Source organism: Astatotilapia calliptera, chromosome 23 (genome assembly GCF_964374335.1).
Source record: "Astatotilapia calliptera chromosome 23, fAstCal68.1, whole genome shotgun sequence".
Classification (NCBI taxonomy): domain Eukaryota; kingdom Metazoa; phylum Chordata; class Actinopteri; order Cichliformes; family Cichlidae; genus Astatotilapia; species Astatotilapia calliptera.
In genome coordinates this window covers 23,578,134-23,590,438 of record NC_137443.1, presented here as the reverse complement: position 1 = coordinate 23,590,438, position 12,305 = coordinate 23,578,134, and the positions used below count along the sequence as shown (strand labels likewise).

At 42.5% G+C, this 12,305-nt stretch overlaps 1 protein-coding gene across 14 annotated transcripts in view; it reads right to left on the bottom strand.

Annotated features, from left to right (window-relative positions):
* LOC113015603 (uncharacterized) overlaps positions 1-12,305 on the bottom strand; it is a 79,760-nt gene that overhangs the window by 9,546 nt on the left and 57,909 nt on the right. For 2 of the 14 annotated variants that reach the window (XM_080297091.1, XM_080297090.1), the window contains exons 1-8: positions 4,772-8,543; positions 4,377-4,568; positions 4,146-4,283; positions 3,476-3,531; positions 2,793-2,810; positions 2,181-2,366; positions 1,958-2,075; positions 1,746-1,793 (exon numbers count right to left, since the gene is read on the bottom strand). In XM_080297091.1, the coding sequence (XP_080153217.1) occupies positions 1,746-1,793; positions 1,958-2,075; positions 2,181-2,366; positions 2,793-2,810; positions 3,476-3,531; positions 4,146-4,283; positions 4,377-4,568; positions 4,772-7,409 (3,394 nt within the window). In that variant the 5' untranslated portion in view covers positions 7,410-8,543. Of the gene's footprint in view, positions 1-1,745; positions 1,794-1,957; positions 2,076-2,180; positions 2,367-2,792; positions 2,811-3,475; positions 3,532-4,145; positions 4,284-4,376; positions 4,569-4,771; positions 8,545-8,595; positions 8,821-11,283; positions 11,359-12,305 lie in introns of those variants that run through there. The other 12 variants (XM_080297098.1, XM_080297094.1, XM_080297100.1 and 9 more) reach the window with 12 other exon arrangements.

Sequence of the window (12,305 nt, the reverse complement as noted above, 5' to 3'; positions counted from 1 at the left end):
AAGAGAGGGCAGTAATGAGAAGACGAAGGAGGAGGAATGAAAAGAAAACCTTCAAACTATTGGATAGAAAGGAGTGATCCTTCATCTGCTTCTTATGATGATGATGATGATGGAGGAGAAACACAGCACTGAAAAAGACCTGCTCAGTTTCCACCTAAGCAAACAGCCAAGATCACACACAAGTGTTTGCCCAGGAGCCTGAAAGCACAAACACAGGCAGCTGAATTCATTTAGCTACTGGTGGCGTGTTGCTGCGTTACCGGGGAAGAACCAATAAGATTTTATCCTACATGAGAACAAGGAACACACCTGTTGCTGTGATCCACACCTGCTTTTCTGATAAGATAACTGCAGGGTGGATAAAGCCTATTTAGACACGCTTTATAAATACCTGTTTCCAATGGAAACTAAAGCTTTTTCCCAATTTGTATCACCCTGACCTTTGAACTATGACCTTGAAGCACTAAAATTGGCTTCTATAAGCTGTAAAAACCTGAGATTTTTGGATACATTCATGCAGTGTGTGGTTTTGCACATCTTTATGGCACCATTGTGATGTCATCGTTTGAAAAAATAAAAAGCGTGTCTAATGTCCAAGAGCTTAGGAAAGCCTGGAGGACTATTGCTCAAGAGCACTTTAAAAGAATTACAAAAAAGTCTGGCACCTTGGAAGTAAAATATAAAGAAATGAGGGGTGGCTCAAGACTTTTGCACAGACCTGCAAAGTGTTGTGCTAACATATGAGGTCAATCGATCAGTCTCATGTTCCAGCGGTCCATTGTGGAAGGCACAAACATACCAAATTTACCTTCTTACAAGCAGTTTTTCTGGTCTTAAGGATCACCTGTATCAAACATTACTTCAGCTGCTGTTCTGTGTGATTACCCTCTTTGAATTTCTTGGGGAAATAAATAAATAAAATAAAATCTATTTACTTTTTTGGTACAGTAGAGCTACTCAAAATATGGGACACTGTCTCGATGCATGTGGACGAGAAGTCAAGTCTCACATAAAGGGGGACATCTTCGACCCTTCTCGGAACAGGGCAAGATGGCTTTGTACCAGAGGAGGAGAAAGAGGAGATCCTGGTACAAAACCAGGCAATAAGACAAGTGCATCCACAGACCTGACAAGTTTTCAGCTGGTTGAGCGGTTTGATTAAATGATACCCAGAACAGCTGAATTGTGCTTGTTTATGAAAAGGGTAGTACACACTGCTGAATGAAAACGTCTTTCCGGACACCCAAAAGGCCAGATTCATCGCATTTTAACCATTTGGGTGAGAGTTTTCTGATGATCCAGCCCCATTAAACTTGCATGAGGTAAACAAGGCTGGCCACTGAGAAAGAAACAGAGATATCTGTTGCCATTTGCAACATTTCCAATCCAGTTCATGTTTGTTACACAAAAACAAATATGCTTTTCTTTCAAAATCAAGTGACCCTAAACTTTTGTGCAGATTACTGTCCCTCCCTGAGCCAAGCTCTGCCTGAGGTTTCTTCCTGTTAAAAGAGAGTTTTCCTTCCCACTGTTGCCAAAACCTTTCTCATAGGGGTTCATCTGATCGTTGGGGTTTTCTCTGTATTACTGCAGGGATGAAGGGATGATGCTCTCTTCTATGGAAAATATAAGTCCTTATCTTATAGTTATTAAAGCAAACAAGCATAAATAAACTGTATAAACTAATAAACAGATGTCGATGAAGATGGTGTGAAAGGTCTAAAAGGATCTACTAGGTGTTCTACCTGCCATACTAGGGGCTCTTCCAGACCTGGTGTCCGCTGTTCGGAACGCTTTACAGAAGAAGGGAATAAAAAGGGAAAATCAGGGGTAAAACAGCAGGTGGGAAGTGGAAGGTGTTGGGAGTTAAAGTATAATACAAATAATCTGGTGAGTAAAGAAGCAATTAATCTGGGAAGCAAACAATCTGAAGGTTTTGGACCGTGGAGATTCTTACAGGTTGGCCTGGAGGGGGTGCTGTTGTCCTCCTGTTCAGCAGCCGGGATGTGGCGTGTCAGAGACTTGGCCGGCCTGGGGAGGGATGACTTCTTCTCGGGGCTCCGGTACGCTCTCTCCTGGATTAACAGACACACAGCAGAGTTGAGATGCAGGCTGAGGCATGCACATGCTGGTCACAGCCACCCCTCAACCCTTGCTTTTATCCCCCACCCTCACTTTACCTTCTCCACCCATTTCTTAGACAGAGGTGATGGGCGTGAGCACGCGGAGGAGGGACGGGCCTCGCAGAGCTCCGCCTGTACGAGGGGGCTCCGTTTAAGGCTACAGGCAGAGCCGGGCCGGGGGGGCTCACGATCAAACCCCCGACGCTGCACTGCCATCTTTAATACAACCGCCCTCGTGGGGCTCTTGACCGTGACCATGACAACAGGGAGGAAAGGCATGCAGGGTAGGTGGAAGATGTTCAGGATGGAAAACAGGCATGACAAGCAGATGGAGAAATGAAAAGTTGAGACAGGATGGAGTAAAAATGCAATGTGTTTATTTGTGGCTCATACACAAACAGTCTATTTGTGTACGTGTGTGTTTTGATCTAACCGAACATATCTAAGAACATTGTTGTCTTTATAAATATGCCAAATGAACCACATGAACATTGGATTATTATTATTTCTGTTTGGTTTAATAATCTTTAGGAATGAAATGAAAGGAACAAGAAACAGAATTTGGCTGAAATCGTTTGAATGAGCTGCGTCGCTCGTTGCTGCACATCATAAGTGTGTTTTTAATGGTAAAATGTAAAATAATTTTGCACTTTTGATGTCTATACTCACAGATTTTCTCTGTCGAGACTGACACAAGGACAGAAGCAAGCATGCAAGACAAAATGATTATGGAGAGAGAGAAAAGCAGACATGCAAAAAAAGAGAAGAAAGCCCAAAAACAAAACAGAAAATATGAAGACGCCATGGCCTAAAGTCGTACAGAAAATGCACTCACCAGCCACTTTGTTAGATAGAACTTTTCAACTGTTTGTTAATGCAAAAGCAGCAAATTACATTGGAGCAACTCAGTGCATTTAGGTCTGTAGATATGATCAAGCTGCTGAAGCTCAAACTGGGCATCAGAATGGGGATGAAAAGTGATTTAAGTGACTCTAAATGAGGCATGGTTGCTGATTCGATCTAATTTTCCAAGCAACCATCAGTAGTGTTTACAGAGAATGGTCTGAAAAAAGAAAATATCCAGCAAGTGGGTAAAGATGCCTTGTTGATGTTAGAGGTCAGAGGAGAATAGCCAGCCATTTGAGCTTATAGGAAGGCAGTAACCCCAAAATAAAAAGGCACACATGGGAATCACACGGGAATCCAGGTGAGGGGTAGCCAATAAGAAGAAAGCGGTCTTTTAGGGATCAATATTACTGAGAGATGATGAAAACACTCTTGGAATAACCTTAACTTTGTGAGGATTTCAATTGAAAGACAAAAAATAATAAACGTTGACTTGTTATACTTACAGTGGTCCTCTCCCTGGACTGGTGGGCCACACTGAGGGGCTGATGGTGCTCCACACCTGTGAAGCAAACATGTTTATCAGTGTGACACACACAAATGCACATTTGCTGAATACAAGGTGAAAAAGTGGACATATGAGCACATTCATATTACAGAAGCACCTTCTGTACACGTATCACGACATTTCACGTCACCCTCACTTCGCTTGTTGACAGAACACACAACCTTCAAACATGCGGCCATTTTCAGGAGACATACACACGCACACAAGTGTTAAACCAGAGTTATTCAATACCAGTCACAATGAATAACATCATCACTGAGCAGAAAAAAATAAAAGCATGAATTTGAAGCAGAGCGGGAACAAATACTCCATGTTTGACAAAATGAGAAAAAACAAAGCATGTTTAAAGCTTTTAGAAAAATAAAACTGAAAAAGAAACCCAAAGCAGACCAGACATGACAGAACTTTAAAAAATAAATCAGCAGCACATGATGTTTGCCAGCTACACTGCACCTTGCTTGATTCCTCAATGAGCCATCAATGGAGAGAGAGCAAAGACATCAAACGCCACATATCCAAAACTGATTTACATTTGAAAAAATGCTTTAATTATTTGGGTGTTGCTCTCTCTCTATCCACGGCACTGACTCCGGGTGAAAAGTGTTCACCTGTGGCCTTGCGTCTAGCAGAGCCGTGAAGCAGAGCAGGCCTAGGATGTCTGGCCGCCGCTTTGGCTACACCCTTTCGAGACGGGGAATGACTTTGGAGGGCTGACACCTTACTCTGGTCAGCCCTCCTGATGCCTACTAGCAGAGAGGAGAGACAAGGTTATACCGACATGCATACCTCGGTTAGATGACAAGGATTATAAATTTCAGGCGTAAATACAGAATTGGAACCTTTTTTCTTCTTTATCTCCTCTCTTGGTGGATGGTGGCTCAGTACTTTGCGGGATACTTTAGACTCAGTGGTGGCCCTTGATCTGCCGGGGCCCCGTTTAGCGGGTCTGTCCACCACCACAGGCTTATTGGTCGAGCTCTGGGGCTGAGGAAGGGCTTCGATTTGCTCAGTCATAATACTTTTGTCATCATCTGCAGTGGAGAAGGATCAACAGAGGGCTAATTCTCCACGCTCCTTGCTAGCTAGGAGCTAGCTTAGCACAAAAGACACATTTCCAAACAAGTTTTCTGGTGCTAGCAAGTTTTTAAACCAAAATTATTAAACTAAATAAACATTTAAAGGCTTTTAATCTTTTTTTAAACAAGTGATTTATTAACAGGTTTACTCTGGGTACCTTGTGAATCCATCCAGCCACTGTCTGTATCTAGGATGGACACGTCCATGGTGGTTTCATCGTTAGGTGCTTGATCGGTCTGGCTAAGAACATCCGAGGTCTCCTCCTCCACCTTCCTCACCTTCTTTCCATCCTCTTCTTCTATCATTTTATGATCTTCCGTTCCTTCCTTTTCCTCCTTTGTTTCCTCTTTCTTCACCCCTTCGTACTCGTCTGTCTTCCCTTTCACCTTATCTGTGTCTAAGTCCTCTTCTATTTTATCTGCCTCCATGTCTTCTCTGCCTCCTTCCTCTGTTTGCTGTGTCAGCTCGTGGTCAGAGCAGGGAGACAAGTGCGAACTGTCTGTTGCAGGTTCGTCACTGTTTTGGGCGCTGTGACTCCATTCTTCTGCTCCAGACTTTGGATCTTCTTCCAACATCTGGTCATCCACCATCAGTCTCACTTGTTCTGTCTTTTGCTCTTCCTTCCCAGCTTCTTCAGTTTGACTCTTCCTTGTTTCATCCAGCTCTTGGGCTTCTTCCATTATCTCTTGAGGCTCCTCTGCAATCTCAATATCATCTTCCTCCTCTGCTTCTTCATCTATTTGTGCTTGAGGGATAATGATGATCGGAGAAGATATTTGGAGCTTCGGTGAGCCTTTCACCAGACTGCTTTTTTGCTGCTGGTTTTGGTCATTTTTCTCATCTGTGTGCTTTGTAGTAATTAAATCCTGAGCAGTGTTTGAGGTCTGTTGCCCACTTTGGATTGTCTTAGCTTTGTCTGTGCTCTCTTCTAAAGACTGAGATAATCCTGAAGCCAAGTCTTTGTTTGGCATTTCTGGTTCATCACTTCTTTCTTCAGATTCTTTCTGCTCAGGCTTCAGATTTTCTTTGTCTAACTCTGACTGTTTATTATCAACGTTTTCAGATGCTTTTAGCTCTGATGGGTCATCTTTCTGTGCTTTCTCTCCTGCAGTTTGGGTTTCTGATGATGTGTCATCTGGGGACTTGGGGGTTGTTGGAGTTGGAGGAACCTTGGTTCCAGTTTCTGTAGGCGCGAAAGTGAACGAACTGTCTGGTGGGATAGGTGAAGCTTCTCTTGATGGGTCTTTTTCAACATCTACCTCAGGGATAGCTTGAATCTTTATGTTCCCTGGCAACCCAGTCTCCAAACGAAATTCACTCAGTCTGTCTTTTGAAGTAGTCATTGGGATTCTTAGCCGATCCGGTTTTATTCCACTGGTTACAGCTTTTTCAAGGATCAGGTTAGACTTTACTGGTGAGCCTTTCTTTTCTACCACTGGTATTTGAGAGATCACAGGGGTAACCTCTTTGTAATCTTGTTGTTGTATTCCTTTTGAAACATCTTTTGCTTTCAAATCCCCTAGATCCTCCTCTACTTCCCCCTCTACAGAAGGGAAACGCTGGTGTGGAGAATCCCCGGGACTGGGTACATCAGCGGGAGAAGGCATGGGCCCTGAATACTCACTGAAGACACAGTAGCCCACCTCCTCCAGCTGGTTTTCTTGTGAGAAAACACTTGGGGCTTGATCTGTCAAGGCAAGCTTGGCTAAAGAACTTCCCACAAGGGCAGATACATTGGCGGGCACTGACTTTCTTCTCATGTAGTCAACCTCCATCCTCTCCAGGGATGGACGAGGTAGGGCACCAGCCAGGTCCAACATCTCAGAGAGGCTTCCTGATTGTTTAGAACTATCTGTGTGCTTATCATAAGGTAAGGGCTCATCTGCCACGGTGGGGATATTTTCAGGTGTTTCAGTGTTAGTTGGGGTAATGGAGACAGCTGGTGGAAATGTAGGTGGATGGCTCACCACAGATGGAGTTGACGGATAAACCTCTGATTCATCATAGCTTCCACTGATTGGATACAAGCTTCCCATGAAGATCCTTGATTTCTCTTCCTTCACCGTCTGTCCGGCTGAAGACCCAACAGTAATGTTCAAGGAAAGACTTCTTTGTTCCAGTCCCAGTTTACCAGAAGATGTGTTGACACTTTGCTTTTGTTGTTTCTCCATATTCTGCACAATGTTTTCATCATCTCCACTTAATTTTGTCTCTGCCGTTGTGCTGAGCTCATAATAGCTCTGGGTTTGTGGCAACTCTTCTTCTCGACCCTCCATGGATGTGTCAAAGTAGGTTTTTGATCCTGACACGTGTTCTACAAAAACATCCGATCTGTCAAGTTCTGGACTTGACGTCAGAGTTTCTTGCGAAAGGTCTGTTTTTTGAATATCAGTGAGCAGTGGTGTGTCATGCAATCTACAGTCATTTGCACCATGCTGGTCCTCCTTATTAACCGCCTCAAAAACATCAGTTTTTTCTTTGCTTTCATTCATATTTGACCCTGACTCACTTGGTAAGATAATTCCTGCTTCTTCTTTTTCTTCTGCCATAAGTTCTGATGAGGCCTCTGTCACAACAACTTCTTTTGCTTCTTTTTCTTTAGACTCTGAAAGTAATCTTCTGTCAGTGACCTCTTCCTTCCCACCCTCTCTGTCTTGATTACCCTGCTCTGTTGAGGAAGTGCAGGGGAGAGGTTTCTCTCTATCAGAAAGAAGGGGAGGGCCAGTCGAGGCAGGTTCTTCTCCTTCTGCCTTTGCTCTTTGTTTCTCAGGTGGCGATGGTTCATCTTCCTTCATAGTGGACTCACAAGATGGTTTACTGACTCTCTCTTCTGGCTGGGCTGCGAGTTTGAAGGATACTGTACAACTTTGTGTCGGGTCATGTTAGCTAAAAGCTTTGCTTGCAGCATCCACAAAAGCTAGCCAATACAGTCAAGCCGGCGCCGTCTGCACATAGATACAGTAGCTCTCCATCAAGCAATACACACAGCACAGTGTATTTTGTGGCAGGCCACAACAGCACAGAGGGGGGATCACAGCACCTAATATAGCGTGCAGAACTGGAATGAAGGAATGAGTTGCATGATGTTAGATGACAAGAAGAAAATGATACCCGAACACACTGAATTCCTATTGCAATACAGGAGGATTTATAAAATATGGTCATCAACATGGTGATCAAAATAAGTTACTTTTATTTGATGTATAAATGGTGTTACTGCAATTTCTACTGCAAACATTGGCATACTGTGGATATGAATGAATTGTTACAGTGCACAAATTATAAAACTAATATTTGCAATATAATCTTTATTAAGTTTCACAATAGTGATGAGCAATGAGGGTGAATCTTATTATCCTAAGTGTGTTTTTAGCAACAATAGGAAATTAACTTTTGCTCTGGGATGAAATGAAAACAACAGTGAAACTGAAAGCAGTGATACAACAGACTCAAAATACATTCAGGACTGATTTGTGAGGCACCCATACATGTGGGTACTCTCAGAAACAGCTGCTTCACACACAATTATTCCAGCAAAACCCACATAAAAAATATAAAGAGCGATAATTCTAGCAACAATTACATCTACAAGGCTTTACAGTTTAGACAATGATATTTGCATTTGCAATGTAGCTGGCAATACAAAGGTGCAGAAATGGATTGACTGTAATGTGGTTGATCGGGCGTTCTGATGGCGCTCCGATGGAAAGCAAATGGTAATGTTTTGGATGAAAAAGCACAAACTCAAAATGCTGCCACGTCATTTTGCAACTTCAGGTATTGAAGCGGAAGCTTAAGGATTTCAGAGCAACAAAGCTGCAGGAAGGCTGGCAGCAAAGCCTCAGTTGCATTACAGTTCATTAAGAGTTTTTGAACCCGCTACAGAACACAAGAGGAGCATGCAAAATAGGTTACGGGCAGACGTACACTCACGCTGTACCCTCACACAAACTGTATGCACACACAGAAAACCACACACACCTTTTTGTGATGGGTTGTGATCACCTTGATGACTTCCTCCATTGAGGGCCTCAGGGGTTTGGGCTTGCTGGAAGCCCAAAGCCTGGGGCTCTGTTAAATAATTTGTTTGTTCTAAGAGCAAATCTCTTGGCTGCTCATATGTCACATCCTCTTGGTGACTGTTGAGCTCCTCTGGAGCCTCCTCCTTCTCATCCTGCTGTTGACTGACAACCTCTACTTTATCATCTTTGGGCGGGGAAGGAAGACGCATAGATGAGACATGGAGGATGACAAAACTGGGATTACATAGTTTACAAGATACTTTCAGCTCTGATGGAGATGCATGGGATGCAATCGACAAGACTTCTAGCTTGGTCTTTATAATTAAATACATAATATTTAACGGTTTGCATACTAGATGTAGAAGCGGTTACAGCATCTTACTACAATAGTATATAACAGTATATAACAGGGGTCCCCAATCCCAGTCCACGAGGGCCGGTGTCCCTGCAGGTTTTAGATGTGTCCTTGATCCAGCACAGCTGATTTAAATGGATAAATGACCTCCTCAACATGTCTTGAAGTTCTCCAGAGGCCTGGTAATGAACTAATCGTGTGATTCAGGTGTGTTGACCCAGGGTGAGATCTAAAACCTGCAGGGACACCGGCCCTCGTGGACTGGGACCCCTGCTCTAAGCCATCTGTCTTTTTATTCATAGACTGTACGTAAAAGATGGGCATAGCCTCTGTGTCGGAAAAGTGCCTTAAAGTTAAGTCGGTATTTGTATTTTGAGGTTATTTAATATAAAAAAAGGGATATTGTACTTATAAATATACATAGATAAGTTATTATTAAGCTATTAAAAGTACATATGAGTGGGTGCTGGTTTGTGGAAGCTGCCATGTCACCCTGCCATCTTGAATGCAGTTGCTAGGAAGAACGGTTTATATATTTGCCCATAACTGACAATGAGCTGGCTAAAAATAACAACAGCTGGTTATAGGCTAATAAAACTCACACTTTACTTCTGATTAACAGTTTGATTAGGTTCTTACATGGTATGAGAGTTTATTCACTAAATGTCTGAGTCCAACAATGTTACATTCACTTCAAAGAAAGTTTCACTAACAGCAGGTAACAGAGGCTAATAGCAGCTAAGTGAGGCTAACAGCAGCACTCACTAACATAAAATTTCAGGATAGCCTCAATAACTGACCTCAGTATCACTGTCATTGGAGAGAAATGAGCTTCCTTGATTCACTGACCTGTATTGACCTCCTTTCACAAAGTTTTACAGCCTCCTTCTAAGTAAATAAAGCACGATGCCTCTCACCCAGCATTGACAGCTGAGGTAAACAGTGGCCTAACTGCCTACACCATCGGGCGATCTGGTCCGGAGTTGCTTTTGCCGTGTGAGAGCACTTACTACAGGTGAATAGTGCCCAAAGCTTTTGAGGTGACTACAAAATATTACACTGATTGTTAATTGACTGTATTAGATTTCCTTCTTTTTCCTTATTTATTGCTAAGTGTTGATATTATTCAAGTATCTTAAAATATAGTGTGTACAACATTGCACTTCTTACACACACAGAAGCAGAAACATATCGACCAGCCTCGTCGGTTATGGGGTACAGTCTAATTTTAATATTTTTTATCTGTCTTTGATGACTAAAACATGTTTGTCCTATATCAATCCTTGATTGCAATCTATAATTTACTGAGATCTAGCGGTACAAAGTTTAGATAGTATAACTTTAAACCTGTTGGCCAGAACGGGGCGACTCGTCTAGCAGATGGAACAATAACAACCTTATTTGTCACGTCTTTTACAACCCCAACAGACATTTTCCTGAAGAGTGTGGCGTCTCATGTACTAGCTTCAATTCTTATTGAGTAGAAAAGCCATTTAAAGTCAACATTACACGAAATCAGTGTATGATTAAGCGCGCGACCTCAGAGTCAGATTCATTCTCTCCCACCTCAGGTTTCAAAAAGCTAAGATGGCAATGACTGAAAAAAAAGCATTACTTCACAAACCAGCTGTCAAAGTAGCTATTTCAATCTTTTTAATACGGTCTATGAGCATATCTCATTATCCCACAGATCTAAATTTCAGACACTGAGTAAAGAAACTAACCCTAAACCATGCAGTGAGACTATACAACGCTACACTTTTGTAATTGCATGCCACATGTCAAGAAGAAACACGCAGATATGTTAAATAGCTGAAAGTCAGACTTGGAAAAAATCAATACACAGAGTGAGATAGGGAACAACAGAGGAGATGCTGAGGGGTGGAAAGCAGACTAATGAAATGAAGGACTCCAGTGGCTGGTAATGTACCATTGCCTGAATGGAGGAAGAGTGTTTGTGTTGCCTAGTCCTTGTGTGCAGGGTTCACGACTCAACTAACTGTTATGTGTTTTAAACCAATGCAGGAGTGTGGACAGGACAGGGCGGCATGCTATGCATGCTCCAAACTCCTTAAAGGTGATATGACGATCAGCTGGCATGCAGACAGAGCACCGTGAAATTAAACGGTAGGGGGAAAAGGAAAGAGAGAGAGGAGGAAGAGGGTGCCCCATCTTTAAATCCTAGGGACAAGTGTGCTTGGGTGTCTTTTAGAGACTTTTGTGCCACTCTCACAGCCATTCACACCGTCAACCTGGATAGCCTGGATTGGCTTTAAGTGTGTATAGGTGTACCTTGTGCCACGGGCCCAATCTGCTCAGCGGATGGAGAGGGGGGAGGGGAGGGAGGCAAATTGGCTGAGTCATCCACTGCGAAGGAGAGAGAGAGAGAGAGACACACACACACACCGGGAAGACAAGACATGGATGGGAGGAAGGAAATGAAGACGATTCACTCTGCTGACCTTATCTCTTTGTGAGGTGTCCCTTTGAATTCAGAGCTTGGCAGGTTGTGTGTGCTTCATGAATGGTAAGTGCTCAGCACAAGACTGGACGCTTTCTCTGAGATTTAATAAGTTGGGCCTTTTGTTTGCTGCCCGTTGAGGATAAATGCAAACAGACTCACTAACTTACCCAAATGATGCAGAGAAACTCTTTTTTTTAAAAACATTTTATTAAGCTTTATAAGGCAGAATACACCCAAGATCAACACATCATAAACTTTCCAAATGTACTTGTTAGACGGTGGCACAAATATCATTGGTTCTCATTTAAATTCTAACATGGTGTTGTAGCACTGCATTATCTAAATTACAAGCTTATTTCTTGCCTAGTTTTTCTCTGTCTGTTTTAAGGGTTTATTCATTCAGTTTTCTTGGTATTTATTTATTCAGCTCAACTTTTTATGAATGCTTTTAGTAAACAATTTAATTGTTTATTGGCAGCAAACATTGCTGGAACCCTTATATCATGCAGGCGCTGGACCGCAGAGAAGTGGATCTTGATGCTGTTTCCATGTAGATGTAATGCTGTCTGTTTAATGTTGTCTTTTTTTTTTTTTGCAGGCAACTAATTTGGTTGAGAATAGACTTTAAACAATGTATAGTGCTTTGCAAAAGTCTTAAAGCCACCCCTTGTTTCTTTATATTTTGCTCGAATGGAGCCAGACTTAATTTTTATTTTTAAAGGGCTCTTGAACAATAGTTCTCCAGGTTTTCTGAAGGACTTTCAAGTGATTAGTTGGACATTGGCATTTTCAGTCCAGCCGTTGTACCTGACCATTTTAAGAGGAATGTTTTTGTTTGCTAGCCACTTAC